At 38.2% G+C, this 17,660-nt stretch overlaps 1 protein-coding gene across 2 annotated transcripts in view; it reads right to left on the bottom strand.

The window, feature by feature from the left end:
- The window catches only part of PAPOLA (poly(A) polymerase alpha), a 60,909-nt gene that overhangs the window by 27,580 nt on the left and 15,669 nt on the right, over positions 1–17,660 (bottom strand). For both annotated transcript variants that reach the window (XM_081084005.1, XM_081084006.1), the window contains exons 2-12: positions 15,536–15,709; positions 14,647–14,713; positions 12,361–12,442; positions 8,778–8,887; positions 8,282–8,335; positions 6,970–7,081; positions 6,206–6,295; positions 5,977–6,115; positions 3,898–3,970; positions 2,453–2,573; positions 1,425–1,509 (exon numbers count right to left, since the gene is read on the bottom strand). In XM_081084005.1, coding sequence (XP_080940131.1) covers positions 1,425–1,509; positions 2,453–2,573; positions 3,898–3,970; positions 5,977–6,115; positions 6,206–6,295; positions 6,970–7,081; positions 8,282–8,335; positions 8,778–8,887; positions 12,361–12,442; positions 14,647–14,713; positions 15,536–15,709 — 1,107 coding nt within the window. The remainder of the gene's footprint in view (positions 1–1,424; positions 1,510–2,452; positions 2,574–3,897; positions 3,971–5,976; positions 6,116–6,205; positions 6,296–6,969; positions 7,082–8,281; positions 8,336–8,777; positions 8,888–12,360; positions 12,443–14,646; positions 14,714–15,535; positions 15,710–17,660) is intronic.

Below are 17,660 nucleotides of genomic sequence, written 5' to 3'. Positions count from 1 at the left end.
TTGAAAGACAGCCTAAAAGTTTTAAAAGAAAAAGATTAAGCAAACTTAAAAAAAAACTTTCCAAGTTCTAATAATACAAATTTATTCAAATGGATAACACTATCAAGCTTTGTTCAATTTCAACAGTAATCTTTCCTAAAGTAAAGAAAGACACTGAAGTACTTTCAAGAACTTCATTCTACCCCTCTCATCCTATGAGGAAATGAGATAGGAAAAAGAATGAATCCAGCTTCATCTTTGATTCTCAGGCATTAAGAGATGTTGCTACTTGTCTATAAAACCAATTTATTACTCTCCACACAAGTAATTATGTACTCTATTATGTAGTTTTTAAAGTATCAGAATATATGTTCATTAGCTTCAATGTTCAAAAGTGCTCCCTAAACACTGATTCAAATAAAAAACAAACAAAAATTATCTGCCAAATGGAAAAGCACAACTTATGGGGAATAAGTAATAAACAAGAACATTCAATGTTATGCTATTTAACTGTTTACTGGCAAGGTAGTGCTCCCAGAACACAATAAGCTGGCTCCATCACTGCTATTTCATGCAAAAGATACAGAAACAAAACACAGAGACATCATGAAGGTCATCATTCTTGTTTTTAATTGGGGAAATAGCATAAAGCAATCTTGCTTCGATTATTACAAAACACAATCCACAAAATCAAATGGTCAGGAAAGTTTCAACCATTAAAGAAAAAAAATTAAGTGGGACTTTGGCAAGTTTTCAGCTCAGGGCAAATAAAAGTGCAAGTCCATTTTTTTTTAAAAGTAAGATTTATTGTAACTTACAATTTCATCAAAACCAACACAATCAGGCTTTTAACCTGTACTAAGGTGTTAAACCATTATATTAAAACCATTAGTAAAAACTATTACCCCAACCTAGATTCCAAAAAAATTATTTGTGGAAATATTTAAAGGGGCTTTGTTAACATTAGGGGGAATCTGTAGGCCAATTGTATGCTGTTAACTATTGAAAACATTAAACTATAATGACACTTTATTAGCTTTGCCTATGTTATAGAGAATCTTAATGATAAGTAAGTTTCCTGAAAGAGCTGTAAATACTTAGTGTCTTAATAGAGAATATTAACTACAAATTTTAACAGTTCACTCCTTTGCCAGGGTATACAGATTTTGAGGTTTGGTGAGGACTAACATGTATCTACAAAATTGAAGTTTCTACAAATGTAGGAGTCTGGTTACAGAAAGCAGCAAAACTGTAGGGGCCATACTTAACCTTGACAGATAAAAAAAATAAGGGGTTTAACTAAAAACAGTGCAAACTTTGTGACAGGCAAGTTCTGTAGATGTTTAAAGACAAATTCAGAACTATATTCATCTAGCAAGAAGAGACTGCACATATGAACCATTACTTAAGAGAGCAACATGTCCAACATGCCTTAAAATACATACTTGTACTTTTGAAAGAAGTTTGGAGCTTCAAAAAGTTTGGACCACTCTCCCTTACTCAGCAAAATTTCATCTGTGATAGCAAGACCTAAATTAAAAACACATTAAAATGTTTGTATGGTTCAGTCTAACAACCTAGAGTTTTAAAGATCTTAAACATACCACATGCGTTCACTAAAACCTAAAATAATTTTATCAAAAGGCAACTTTAGTCAATAATTTTAGAGCATAAAGATTCTTACATACAAACACTTTTCAAAAAAGCTGGAGGACTTTTTTGAGCCCAGACTCTGGTATATTCCCATTAGTCTAAAATTCCACGCTCAGAGAATGACTTCAAAAACTGAAGCACTATTGCTACTCAAGAAATTTTTCCCCAAAGCTTTGTTTCTTGTCTTTCAAAACCATGCTTCCTGCTGACTCTAAAAGGACAGCGTATCTTCCCACAGGAGGCTGTTTAGGCCACAGAAAAACATGGTCCCCTCGGAGTTTGAGGCTGGAAGTTGTACAGCTAATCCTACTTCCTAGGCTGGTGTCAGTCCAATCCAACAATCCCGTTCCAGTAACTTCCTCAAAGACTGACAATAGCTGTACTTTCAAACAAACAGTACTATTGGGGTTCAGAAAAGTTTAGAGTTCCTTCCAAAATAATGGGCAGTTTGAACCCAATCCTGCTCAAAGTTCTTTCCAAGAATATAGTTTGCTAAAAACATCTCATTTCATGAGGTTATTTAAAATTTTACATGGCAATCGTATATGGCACTAAACCAACCCCAAAAAGCCCTGCTGCTTAGAATATGGCTTTAAATACTGGTTAGTCTCCCTATATAATCAAAAGTAAACTGCCTAAAAGGAATTAAACTGAGTTTTTCATATCAATTCACAAATATATATTGTAATCAATAAATAAAAACACCAAAAATCTACCTTGGTGAACGCTTTCTTCAATTTAAATTGTAGCCCAACTACTGGGTCTACAATGACTATGCAAATCCTTGTGTATAAAGGAGAGCATAAGGATAACCACTTACCTTGTTTAAACTCCTCAACCATGACCATCCGTGTTGAAACGGACACATTGTACGTGGAGTTCTGCTGTGGGTATGCTGGTGTAATTATAGGCATAAGATGGTACCTATCACTGGGGTTTACCTACATATAATAACAGCCAATCAGTTTCTTCAAGTACATATGCAACAGATACTTGGACTTTTTACCCCTTGTTAAACTGAACCAATGATTAAACTTTATTTCATTCATAGCTGGAGTTGAGAAAGAAAAACCATGTAAGGAGACATTGTTTTTATAGGAATTCTATAGAATCAGGATTTGGTGGAACTAATGGTCTGTCTCACTCACTCAGGCATGACTATTTTGGTAACCTCACTCTACAGAAACTGTGTGCCTGCCGAGCAAAAAAGATCCTACTTAGACGGCTACTGATGTTTAGTTTTTCTTTTTTCAACAACAGAAATGGGGATGCACACACAATTACACTTTTCAGAAATGTCTTACTCCAATATTCTGTGTGAAACAAATTTTAAACAAGATAAAACTTATACTTTAATATACCCTCAACATATAAAGAATTAAGCTTAATTTATTAACACATGTTGAAACTATATTTTCCATGTTGGTATCCTTTTATGAGATAATGAACTGATTTAATAACTGTTTATCTTAATCCATATACTAGGGATAAGTGGCATATTTCCTCAAAGAAAACTGTAAACTCACGTCTCTCCAAAAATGCCTTTGGGTATGGAAAACTTGAAAATATACAACTTGAAATAATTAACATAACTTGAAGCTAATAATTTTGATACTGTAATAAGATAGCAAAACAATGTAGAAAAATAGAATTTTATAAACCTCTAAAGCCTTATTCAAACCTAAATATTTTACCCATTAAAAAAGTGCATGTTGTTAACATTTAAATGGAGTAAGCAGTAAAGACCGGAACTTCCCAAGCAGAGTGGAAGCTCTTTAGCACAACCTTGTTTCTGTCATCTGAAATACCCAAACCAATTTTTATAATTACATCATAGAAATTAAAGTTATATGCTTAGAAGGTATCTGCCACAGGTAAATATTAAGCAACAGTTTTCCTATAACAACCCAATTTTAACAATATTTAGATCAAATAAAAAATACAGGGATTTTTAGTATCCTTTTATTTTTTTTTAAGCACAAATGCCCGCACAGTTTGACTTACAAGGTAGTTCTATATAAAATAAATTAAAATGTTAGTGACCTTGATATTATAAATATGTACAATTAAATGTAGTTTACAGGGTACATAATTATGCTTCTCACATCAGAAGACAATTATAGCTGAGGTTATCTAAGAGAAAGTGTAATACGAACATGTCCACTCATAGGTAAAAGGATGGAAAGTGTCCCTGAAGTTTATGCAGATGACTTTTACTTGTTATTGCACAGTGTGAATTTGTAGGGGAAAAAATAATACACTAACCCTTGGGTCCCATACAGGCAAATTAAGATTGCATTCTTCAGGCTGTTTCAATAGCACTGGATTTGGCCATTCCCTGTTTAAAAAGATTGTAGCACTTGATAAGACTTGGATATTACCATCTAAACGTATTTTGTTAAACATACAGCATTGTGAATGTGATCCTTCTTCTTTCATTTTGCCCTTTTGGTATTCATAATCTTTTATTCCTGTTGACGTTAAGCTACTTGAAACACTTTTCCTCTATGAAATTAACTTAAACCACTTGGTAGCTTTCTCAAACTGAAGTAAAACATCTTGTCCGGCCCTTTGTCCGCCCCTCAAAGAACTGATAACGCACTATTTAAATTAAAAAGTACTACTCCAAGACATCTGACATGTTCACCTCAACCCCTAACAGATAAATCCTCTTGAAAGACAAAAATCCTATCTTTAGCTCATTCCAAAGACAACTGAGAATGAAAAAGTTAACTCATTATAGGCAAAGCATAAATAATTATAAAAATTGATTAGGACATTTTTCTCTGCCGCATAACTGAAGGTTATGAGTATATGTAATAAAAATTTGTGATGTGAACACATAATTTTCAAGATGCACTCTATGAGTTAGCCACTTCAGTCCTTTATGGAAGAGATTAAAAACTGGAAAACATTTGCCATTCTCCATATCAAGGTTAACATCTTTAACATTATATTTGCTATATATGTGTAGCATTAAGAAAAATTCTGACATTCTTTAGTTATCCTCATCAAACCTGATTAGACATGATGAAGTACTACCAAAACCATAAAGAACAGAATGTGTCTTTAAGTGTGGCACAGGCTTTACATTAACAACTGTATCAAAAGAACCCTCTGATTTTTATAAACTAGAAAAAACTTTTTGTTCCCAAGGGAAGAGGTATAGGAGTTGGCAGGCACAGAGGAAAGACAAATCTCTAAAATTTGATTAAAACCAAAAACCCTGAGCTTTTGGGCCAAAGCAACTAATACAAAATGCCAATAACCTTTTATCTTATTATTTCTTAAAAAAAAAAAAAAGTGGCACTAGCTGGTTTGGCTCAGTGGATAGAATGTCAGGCCCGCGGACCAAAGGGTCCCAGGTTCGATTCTGATCAAGGGCACATACGTACCTTGGTTACAGGCTCGTCCCCGGCCCAGGCCCTGGTCAGGGCATGTGCAGGAGGCAACCAATCAATGTGTTTCTCTCACATCAATGTTTCTCTCTCTCTTTCCCTCTCTCTTCCATTCTCCCTAATAAACAATGGAAAAATATCTTTGGGTGAGGATTAACAACAACAACAAAGTGAACTTCCTGAAATAAGGGAGTTAAAGAAAAATCTGTGCAGGGTTAATGAATAATCTCAGAGCGATGGTCAATTAATTGCCATTTTTCAAACAGTTAGTTATTCTTAAAAGCTTTTTATATAGCCCAGCAGGGGTGGCTCAGTGGTTGAGTGTCAACCCATGAACCCGAAGGTCACGGTTTAATTCCAGGTCAGAGCACATGCCCAGGTTGCAGGCTCAATCCCTGGTGGTGGGAGTGCAGGAGGCAGTCAGTCAATGATTCTCTCTCATCATTAATGTTTCTATCTCTTTCTCCATCTCCCTTCCTCCATGAAATCAATAAAAATGTATTTTTTTAAAAAGCTTTTTATATAGTTTGCATCTTAATGGGCAGCTGAAAGCAAAAACAATCAAGAAACTAAGGGACTACAGATTTAGAATAATTCAAAGAGTAAAAGGTGGTGTATATATAAAGTTTATCCCAAGTAGCTGATATCCCAGCCTATCAAGTCACTAAATTACAGACATTACAGCTAAAATTCAGAGTTTATTTAGAGGGTAAGTTTCTGCAGGAGGTACAAATAGCAACTGCCTGACTATCCTGGGAAAGCTAGGGAAAAGGAATGGAATTAAGTTTGCCATTTTATATACATGACCTCCCCCACCAAGACTACCTAAATGGCTACAACATGAACTAAAATTTGAATCTGAAATCAGCTGCAGAAATGTCATAGAAATAAGACTGAACTTCAGTGTCTATAATCAATTTTATTTTAATATAATCTAAACACATACCATTTAGAAAATACCAAGAAAAATTTATGTACAAGAGTTGATGCTATTGCATTTGGATAAAGCTGGCAAGTTCTTGCTACTAGCATAGCCCAGGAAACACCACCGAGGAAACCTAATATATTGGAATAGATGTTGTGGCCTGTTGATAAGGGAAAAGCAAAAAGAAAAGTTAGTGTTGAACAAAAGCTTAAATAGTTTTAATAAGCTAGCCAACAAATTCTGAACTCACGTTTGGCCCACAGTTTGATAGCTCTCAGAGTTAACCTGAAGTTGTCAATGTTTGGTACTAGGTGTAAAATTTCATCGGTTACCCTGCAACCTGATTAACGGGAGTGAAAAAAAACAAAACATTGAATCATCAAAAATTTAATGATAATATTTCTTTTAAATTTCTGAGATTAATGTCAAACTTAAAAACTTTATTGGTAAAATCAATAATGTTAATTAAATTAAGAGGCAAATAAAAAACTGTAAAACTTTCATCTCCTATCAAAAGCAGTACCCTCAACCAAGAATCTGAACTGTAATGTGCTTCATCTCAAACTTTCAACCCATAATTAATCTAGTCCAGAAATACTGAGGAAGGCTTGAGCCACTTAAATTGCCAAGATTTGTTCTTCAAGAGCATGGTAACAAGCAGTGCTAATACACGTATTCAAAGGCAACCTTTTAAGTACAACAGTTGAAAACATTACAAAGGACATCGGAATCAAAATTAATTAGAGTTACATTGTAAAACCAAATCATTAGCAATAGAGTACCAATGTCAGGCAGTCTTTAAATGGCCCAGGAGATTAAAAAGAAAAAAAAAAGTGGAAAATGAATAAAATAAATTACTAAATACCCACTATAGTCTGATAAATAAGGCACATTCAATTTGAATAACTATGGATAAACAATATGGCTATAAAACACTTCATTAAACTTGAGTTTAAACTATTTCATATTTGACAAAAACTGCTACGATGCAAAAGGAAGTAGGTTTTCACATACCGTTAAGACTTCTTATGCATCTTATATCTAAATTTTTAAGCAGACTGTCATCTCGTAAGTCCAAGTCTTCTGGAATAGTCTGTAGTGCTAATCTTGCAAATAAAATATCAATCTAAAACAAAAACAAAACTCAACATTCTGTATCTATCAAACTATTTTTAGGTGTTTCTTTAAAAAGGAAAGCATTTATATTCCATAAAGCCAGGATCTTTTCATCAATTACCAACATGACAATGTCTCCAAGAGCACAATCAATATTAATTCTCTCATAGGTATTTTAACCAGATAATGTTTTATGAAACAGAACATGCATAAATACCTATTTGTCATTTTAATCATACTAAGTTTGATTTCCTATAAAATGCACCTACTGGATTTACTAAAAGTTTGCTAAATGTATACACTGGGTCACTTTAAATTAACTGTTTCGTTCTCCATCTATATGAACTGTAAAATGAACTATAACAGGTACACAAATATAAGGCTATATTTAGCACAAATATACCTTTTAGTAAAAAAGAAGCTCTTTATTTTAAGAACTTACATATCTATACTATTATATTATAGTATGTTTCTCCAACTTAGTTTGACTAAGAAAGCAAAAACAATACTGGCTAATTTTGAAGGCTTTTAGAATACAAGTGACATTCCATTTCTTTTTTTTAAGAAAAGGTTGGTGTGCAAAGCAACTTAGCAGAGAATTGTTCATTATTCCTGAGGGTACCATTTCATGTTTCCGAACTCTGGATGCTGCTTGAAACAAGCCTTTGATAAGATCACTTCAAAAACAAGTACTTTAAGAGCTTACTATGAAAAATCATTCACATGAACCTGTATGTGATAGGAAAAAACTATACATATAAAAATAGTACTTATGGTGTAGCATGTTTTCTAATAAAACAGATTCTAAAGCCCCAACTTAGACAAAAATAAAGATTATATGCTCACAAAAATATTAACTCTAGAAAGCAACTAGATGATGACACTGACATTTAAAAAATAAATAAAATTGCCCCCACGGTGTGGCTCCGTGGTTATGCATCGACCCATGAACTAGGAGGTCATCAGTTTGATTCCAGTCAGGGCACATGCTCGGGTTGCAAGCTTGATCCCCGGTACAGGGCATGAAGGAGGCAGCCAATCAATGATTCTCTCTCATAATTGAGTTTCTTTTTTTTTTTTTTTAATATATTTTTATTGATTTCAGAGAGGGAAAGAAAGATAGAAACATCAATGATGAGAGAGAACCATTGATTGGCTGCCCTCTGCACACCCCGTACTGATCAATTACACATAGCAAAAGCCACCTTACCTCTATCCCATCAAAACACAGTTTGATAACTGGCACAAATGCCTCTTCAACAGCCTGAAAGAAAATCCAACAAGTTTAATGTCTCTGAAACTACACACTAGCTCTACACTAATTTTAGTATTTTTTAATGAATGTGATATTTGAAATTGTTTGAAAACAATTTAGCATAATATCTTACAGATTCTCAGCAACTAGCTTTAACACACTAGAATCTTGAATTAGACAAGCTTAAGTTCAAATCCTTGACTTCTGCCACTCAGATATGTTATTGTGGCCAAAATACATAATATTTATTTTGTTTGTCTTATTTCCTACTCTGTACACCAGATTTATGATTTCAGGTTTATTGTAAAGAATAAAATGCAAGCATACATGTTATGTACTTAAAAGGGTTTGGCAAATTTTAAGAGTTCAACAAATGATGTCTATATCATAAAACTCACTCAAATGACTAATTTTGATAACTCCTCCCGTTTCACCCCAAACATTTACGTACTCTTAAATCTTTTACTTCTTCCTGTAATTTCAACTTATCATAGAATGAGGTGAAAAAGTCACTTCGATCAACATGCCTTGGTGCAACACACAACGCATCAATATCGGCACCTAGAAAAGATTAAGACCATCAACCATTAATTTCTATTAGAAAAAAATTCTTTTGCATCTTACCATGGCAGTTTTTGATGTTGAAAATCTGTTAACATTATATTGGTGAACCAATAAAACTGCACCCCTCCCCTTAAAAAAAAATTACCAGTCAATATAGGAATAACATGATTCTAATTAATGGGATATGTATTTTCCTGTAGCATCCTCTAGTTGCAATGACCCGGGTGAGCTGGGAGACAAAGAAAGGACTAAGATAGGACTTTTATGATGAAGAGAAGGAATTATTCAAGAATAGACCCAACATCTTGATGTTATTAGTCATACACATGTCCATTAGTGAAACAAAGAAATAGTTTTCTTCTATACATAATGTGACTAGTTCTTATGGGCTCATACCTATCCCCTCAGTGGGATAAAAAGGATAAATATCAAGAAAGACCACTGGCAAAAATCCAATGAGGCAGACAATGAATGCTAAGATATTTGTTATTAATTTAGTGTTTGATAGCAGGTCAACACTGAGTGCACAGGAAGAACAACAACAAAAAAGGAGATGATTAAAAGGGAGAGATAATTGTGGAATCAGGTTAACATAGACATTTTCCTAAAAGACTCAACTACCATGAAGGTTGTTATTTACCATATTCATGAAGTAGAAGAGCACATAGTACACTACTGGCACAAAGTAGTGGGAGATGGTGAGAAGGAAGGATGCCGGAACAAAAAAGAACACATATATATTGGCAGGTAACTTTTAACTTAGAGGCCAGTGGTTAATGGTTAAAAAGTACAGCCTCAGAATTCCCAAGAAGAATCCTAGTTCTGCTGAGATGGCTGGGGGAAATTATTCAAGCTTTATTGCCTCTTTAAGTCTCAGATTCCTATATATTACGTGAGAATAAGAGTACTGAGGAATAGCCCTCGCTGGTTTGGCTCAGTGGATAGAGCATCGGCCTGCAGATTGAAGGGTCCTAGATTCGATTCCAGTCAAGGGCACATACCCGGGTTGCGGGCTCAATTGCCAGTAGGAGGCATGCAAAAGGCAGCCAATCAATGATTCTCTTTCATCATTGATGTTTCTATAGCTCTCGCCTTCTCCCTTCCTCTGAAATCAATCCTATCTAATAAAAGAGAAACATGGTAATTAGCCGTACCTCCACTACCCTTCCCATTGGCTAATAAGGGTGATATGCAAATTAACTGCCAGCCAAGATGGCGGCCGGCAGCCAGGCAGCTTGAAGCGAACAGGCTTGCTTGCTTCAGTGACGGAGGAAACCAATGTTCCCCGCCTGCCACTGCCGGCCTCTGAGCTTGCAGTTTGAAACATTGTTACAAATATAAAAGCTAAACAAAACTCCAGAAACCTGCTTTCAGCCAGCCGGGATCTCAGAGCTGGAGTTGAAACAGTGTTTCGATTATAGAACCCAAACAAACCAGATACCTGCTTTCAGCAGCCAAGGCCTAAGAGCTGGAGCCAAGCCTCAGAGCTAAAGCTGGCCCAGAATAAAAAAAAAAAAGAAAAGAAAAAAAGGAGCGGTTGGGAGCTTCAGTCACCTGCCAGCCTGAAAACAGCCCTCAGCCCCTCACCCAGACTGGCCAGGCACCCCAGTGGGGACCCCCACCCTGAAGGGTGTGTGACCAGCTGCAAACAGCCATCATCCCCTCATCCAGGCTGGCCAGGCACCCCAGTGGGGACCCCCACCCTGATCCAGGACACCCTTCAGGGCAAACCAGCTGGCCACCACCCGTGCACCAGACCTCTATACTATATAGTAAAAGGGTAATATGCCTCCCAGCACCGGGATCAGTGTAGCTAAGAGGCCTCCCGGCACCGGGATCAGTGTGACAGGGGGCAGCACCCAATCCCCCTGATCGCCCTGCGACTCTGTGTGTGACAGGGGGCGAAGCCACAACCTCCCTAGCCACCCTGCTCTGTTCGTGACAGGGGAAGGCGCCCCAACCCCCTGATCAGCCTTGCTCTGTGCCTGATAGGGGGGAGCTCCTCAACCCCCTGATCGCCCTGCGGCTCTGTGCGTGACAAGGTGCGGCGCCCCAACCCCCTGATCGGCCCTGCTCTGTGTGTGACAGGGTATGGCACCCCAACCCCACCCCCCCACGTGTGTGACGGGGTAGAGCCATAACCTCCCCATCAGCCCTGCCCTGAGTGTGATAGTGGCAGCGCCCCAACCCCCTGATCAGTCCTGCCCTGTGGGTGATAGAGGGAGGCGCCTCAACCCCCTGATCCGCCCTGCTGTGTGTGTGACAGGGGGCGGTGCCCCAACTCCCCAATCGACCCAGCTGTGAGGCCGACCAGGGGCTGCACCTAGCGATTGGGCCTGCCCTCTGCCACCCAGGAGCAGGCCTAAGCCAGCAGGTCGTTATCTCCCGAGGGATCCCAGACTGCAAGAGGGCACAGGCTCAGCTGAGGAACCCCCCCCCCCCCGACCCGAGTGCACAAATTTTTGTGCACCGGGCCTCTAGTCTATAATAAAAGGGTAATATGCTAATTAGGCCAGACATTTTCCAGACGTCCTTCCTGATGAAGCCGGGGTCAGAGGCAAGTCAGCCCAGGTCCCGGGTGCCTATGGGTGGTCTGAGGGAAGCCAGCCCATGTCCTAGGTGCCTGCTGGTGGCCAGAGGAGGGAAGCCTGGGTCCCGGGTGCCAGAGGGAAGCCAGTGCTGGCAGCTGGGGGAGGGAAGGCCTACTCTTGCACAAATTTTTGTGAATTGGGCCTCTAATAAAAACATATAAACAAATGAACAAAAATTGTGTTTGTCTTTACAAAGCTTTAAAGAAAAAGAGTACTGAGAAATAAGTAAGATAATGAAGACCAAAAACATATTTGTGCCATGCTCAATAAAAAGAAAAGGTTCAACATATGTTCTCTACCATGACAACATTTTTATTGTATATTTATATGCACAGAGGAAAAAAAGTGTCAATAAGAAAATATTGACAATGATTGTCAACGGCTACAGATAAACATTTTTATTTATTTTCCTTACCTGTATTTTACAACTACAATAAAAGCATGAGGAAAAGAAAACTCATAGTATTTTTAAAACACTAGTTCATATTTGTTCTGATTTTCAGCCTGATATTCTTCAGGCAGAAGAAATGACATAGAGAGTAGCACTATTCAAAAGAACTCTCCACTGAGGAAACTGTTCTATGTCTGCACTTTCCAGTATGATAGCCACTAGCCATATGTGGATATTCAACACTTAAAATGTGGCTACTTCCACTGAGGAACCTAATTTAAAATTTCCGGTAATTTGGTATTGGACAGTGCAGATGTAGAATGCATATTTTATTTTTTTCTCCTTACCAAATTTAGGCTCCTTATAGTGTTCTCTTTAATGCAAATGTAAGCTGTATGATACAACACAAGCAACTAAGATGGATATCTCATAATTTTTTAAGAACTAAAAAAGGTATTCCTTCTCAAAATAATTAAAACAATATTTACCTTTTGTGTGTACTCCTAATCTGTAAGATCCAAATGTAAAAATTTTTCCTCCAACATTTTCAATTACAGATTGTGGAAGATTCTGTTGAAACAAACAAAAAATGGTCATTTTCCCAGTGGAACACAGAGAAAATTATCCTAATATATAAAAACCCTGGGTCGTAACGACCAGTCACGACTGAGGTTCAACTAACCGGAAATCAGTCCTGCAGTCAGCGCTGGATTGCCGTGGCAACCCAGCGCTGACTGCTTCCCCTCAGATGCGGTGCCCCAGCTGACTGCTGAGGGGGCTGCGAATCAGGACCAGAGAGAGGCCTGAAGAGAGGAGCAGGGACTGATCCGTTGCCTCTGTGGCAGCTTTTGATCAGCACTTGCCTCTCTCTTTCTCTCCCAGTCTGGCCAGCAGCCACACCTCCATTTCTCTCCAGGCCTCCACCAGGGCTGCTGATCAGCCCCGCCTTTCTAATCAGTTGGGGGCAAGATCAGGCCAGCAGGGGAGGGCAGTTGGGGGCAACCAGTCCAGCAGGGGAGGGCAGTTAGGGGCGATCAGGCAGGCAGGCAGAGGTAGTTAGGGGTGATCAGGCAGGCAGGCAAGCGGTTAGGAGCCAGTGGTCCCATATTGCGAGAGGGATATGTCCGACTAGCAGTCGGATATCCTCCAGGGGGTCCTCGATTGGAGAAGGTACAGGCTGGGCTGAAGGAACCCCCCCCCCCCAACTCCGTACACGAATTTCGTGCACCGGGCCACTAGTTTCAAATAACACTGTATATTAATATAAAGTAAGATTTCAGTGCAAAGTTATATAGAGGGTAAACAAGCTTATAAGCTCTACAGAATACCAGGCCTTCATAGATCAACCTAATCTGAAATGCAAGCAACTTTCAACTTTTCATGAGTGTTCTTCTGTGAAGATCCTTATTATTTTAGAATCTTGCCACATTTCTGGAAACTGCTTTAAAGACTGTGGTAAAGGAGATCATGTGATTACACAGGAGCAATGATTCAGCTTTTATTCATGACAAAGATGCTGCATAAATCATTGCTTATATTCAATGATTATACCAAATATTCCATAGTACATTAAAATATAATTTATCAGATCAAAGTGACTGACTTTGAGGCCAATACTGCTCCATAATGACTTAGTTGTTCTGATTTCCTAGACCAGTGGTCAGCAAACTGCAGCTCGTGAACCACATGCGGTTCTTTGGCCCCTTCAGTTTGACTCTTCCACAAAATTCCACATGCGGGCGTGCACGTACAGTGCGACTGAAACTTCGTGGCCCATGAGCAGAAGTCGGTAGTTTGTGGAAGAGCCACACTCAAGGGGCCAAAGAGTGCAAGTGGCTCGCGAGCCGCAGTTTGCCGACCACTGTTCTAGACTTTGGTGGATGATTCTGAGCAGAACTAAACTTACTGATTGTTTCTTTGAATAAAAACACCAGAAACAGGAGAAAGGAAAGCATTACAAATCATCTTTTCTTTAAAAAAAAAAAATTTAAAAAAAAAGGAATATTTTCTTAAATGGGTCAAATGAATTCCACACACCATTCTAAGAATACATTTCCATTACCAGAAGCCCAGTCATGGACTCCTCAGTGTGTGTATCATTTTTCATAATTAAGGATTAGGAACTCAGGGAATGTTATTTTTAAAGAACTAAGTATTTACTCTGAGAGTCTAATACCTGAAAACCTAAAAAATGCTCATTGTTGTAGGATTCCTTAATGGGTAACAAGACTCAAATATTTAATAAACATTTTTAAAGCACTTTTCCAGGGATATATCTACTATTTCAGTAAAGCATGTAAGTAATTGTCAGTTTCAGCTTTGAAATGTTGCAACCAAAAAGTGCTTATAAAAAATAAAATCAAAAATGTTTAGAAATTACTGAATTCACTTCTTTTTCCTGCTTTCAAAATAATTAGAAACAAATATAAATTACTAGAAGCCCGTTGCAAGAAGATTCGCGCAATAGACCTTCCTTCCCCTGGCTGCCGGCACCGGTTTTCCTCCAGCACCCGGGACCCAGGCCTTTGGTCCGGCCGCGGAGAAGCCAAGCCTCTTCAGTCTTCAGTCTTTGCTCCGCACCTGTGTATGCAAATTAACCGCCATCTTTGTTGGGTTAATTTGCATTGTAGCTGATTGGCTCATGGACGTAGCAGAATGACACCAATTTGCATGTTTCTCTTTATTAGTGTAGATGTTATCAAGACTAAATCTACTTAAACAAGAACCACTATGTTCTTTGTCAAATTATTTCATATGCAAGTAAGCCAACTTACCTTGCTTTCACTGATTTCTCGTATCCACTCTTTTACCAGGTTATTTAATTTTCCCAAAATTAAAATCCTGTTGATAGAGCAAATATCAATCAGCAAATCATTTGTTATTCTAAATCATCTCTCTATATAAAAGGCTAATATGCAAAGTGTCCCCTCAAGAGTTCGACCATGGCCGAAACCGGTTTGGCTCAGTGGATAGAGCGTCGACCTGCGGACTGAAGGGTCCCAGGTTCGATTCCGGTCAAGGGCATGTACCTGGGTTGCGGGCGCATCCCCAGTGGGAGGTGTGCAGGAGGCAGCTGATCGATGTTTCTCTCTCATCGATGTTTCTGACTCTCTATCCCTCTCCCTTTCTCTCTGTAAAAAATCAATAAAATATATTTTTAAAAAAAAAAAGAGTTCGACCATGGTCATTGCATGTCATTGCTCGCTATGACATGCAATGACCACCAGGGGGTGGTGTGGAATGAAGGAAGGCCCTGGCAGCAGCTGGCAGGAAGGCCTCAGCCCTGATCTCTGGCCAGGCCTAGCAACCCTACCCGTGCACAAATTTCGTGAATCGGACCTCTAGTTACTTATTAAACTGCAACAGTTTTCAAAAGGTGGCTCCCTAAATTAAAAAGTTTATAAGTTATCAGAAAGTAAGTATGTAGTAGTTAACAATAAGTAGGCATTCCTCTTTCTCTTGACAATTCTGTACTATAATAACCAATAGCCTAAAAAAAAATTAAAATATAGGGAATGCAGCTCTATGTTAAAGTCTTTTCCTAAATATCACCCTTGTCTGAAACAGAGATAGACAGAAGAATAATTCAGACTTTCTGAGTCAAGAATGCCTCAAAATTAGTCTATTATGTTAATAAGAAATTATAAATTTTTATATATTTACCTGCGCTGCAGTTCCTCTTCTTCTTCAAAAACCCCATAGGGTTTCAGAGTCTCAATTAGTTTCTGTGTAAGCAGGCAGTCGGTCTCCTTGGGGGCTGCTAAGCTGATAGGAGAGGTAATGCCATAGTGCTTCTGTGGCGGCTGTGTTTGCTGTGATCCCTGCGTTGTAACTGGACTACAAATGAAATGGGATAAAATTACTGTCAAAAAATTTCTACAATGAGCCCTAGCTAGTTTGGCTCAGTGGATAGAGCATCAGGCTGTGGACTGAAGGGTCCCGAGTTTGATTCCAGTCAAGGGCACATGCCCGGGTTGCAGGCTCAACCCCCAGGGGCATGCAGGAGGCACCCAATCAATGATCCTCTCTCATCGCTGATGTTTCTATCTCTCTCTCCCTTCCTCTCTGAAATCAATCAAAATATTTTTTTTAATTTCTACTATTTGACCCAAATTGTCATGACTAGAAAAAAGTGTAAGACACATTTCTAAACATAGCTGGTTCCCTGCAATACCCTAAAACCCAAGACACTTTTATTTCTAAAAGACCTTTTACTTTCCTTACAACAAAAGTAAGTGAGCAAATGAAAACATTATTTCTCCTCCCACTCCAAGGAGTTTCACTTTGTTACTACCTAAATATCTAAAATTATAAGTAAGAATCCAGATCAAATATACTGCTAAAAAAATTGCAATCTGGAATAACAGAAAACAGAGAAATTTTACTCCTTAAAAAGAAGCCCCACCCAGCCAGAGTGACTCAGTTGAGCATTATCCTGTGCACCAAAGGTTGAAGGTTGGATTCCTGATCAGGGCACATGCCTGGGTATCAGATATGATTCCCCGGTCAATGTGTGCAGAAGGCAACAGATTGACATCTCTCTCTCTCTCTCTCTCTCTCTCTCTCTCTCTCTCTCTCTCTCTCTCTCTCTCCACCCTTCCTCTTCCCCCCAGCATGTCCTCAGGTGAGGGTTTTTAAAAAAGAGTCAAAATCTGTTATTTCTGAAGCAATGCCAAACATACTACAAAAACACTATTTAACAATACAGGAGATTCCCCAAATGCAACTTAACATCTGACTCACAATGAATAAAACTCTTAAATGAACAGGGCATATAACATAAACGTAACTTGGGAGGGGGGACTATATTCATACTAAGCTTGTTACAGATTTTTAGTAAGAGATATACACCTCAACAATGATGCTAGTCTAAAAGTTTTTTCCATTTTAAAAGAAATGCAGATTTTTACAACTAATAGGGTTTTGATATAGCATGCTTTAAAACATACAAAATCAGGTGGGGACTAAGGGAAGAACCAAACATCTGGATCATTTATTTCTTCCAAATTCTATTTTTTAACAAATAAAGTATTTGTTTTACACACACACACACACACACACACACACACATTTCTATTTTAAGTTCTAAATACACACTTCATTTTTAAAGTGCAATTATCTACTTAAGCAGTAACAGGCCAAATCCAAGAACCCTAGGTCAGTGGTCGGCAAACTGCGGCCCCTTGAGTGTGGCTCTTCCACAAAATACTACATGCGGGTGCACATGTACAGTGCGATTTAAACTTCGTGGCCACACTCAAGAGGCCAAAGAGCCACATGTGGCTCGCAAGCCGCAGTTTGCCGACCACTGCCTTAGGTAGATAAATCCCATAATACATTTACTGCCTATCCACTGGATTTTGGCTTATACTGTGACTACACTGTGTTTTGTATTTTGTCTTCTGAAAATCAACATAGATCTAAAAATGCCAGGAAGCCCATACTGCTTGTTAATAATTAGGCAGTGGGCTGTGTATCATCTAATCAATGTATCCAGATCGAGTCAGAAATTGTCTCAATTTTAACAGATTTTACAGTAACATTTACTAAGTAAATATCAGATTTATTATCTCTTGCAGCAGTTAATTCCTGTCTGATCACTTCCTCCTACTCCTTTAATCTAAATTGCATAGTTTTTACAAGACTGTGATGCTAATTCAGAGCTGGGGATTGACATGAGCACCAAGCACTACTGCAGACTAAATATCTTAATGTTCTACTTTTCAAATTTATGTAGTTATCTCCTAAGATTAAAATATACAAATTAACTTAAGTTTAAGTGCATTCA

Source organism: Myotis nattereri (genome assembly GCF_964212035.1).
Source record: "Myotis nattereri genome assembly, chromosome: 1".
Taxonomy (NCBI): Eukaryota; Metazoa; Chordata; class Mammalia; order Chiroptera; family Vespertilionidae; genus Myotis; species Myotis nattereri.
Note: the sequence above shows the minus strand (reverse complement) of the source record. Positions and strands in the feature narration are given on the sequence as shown.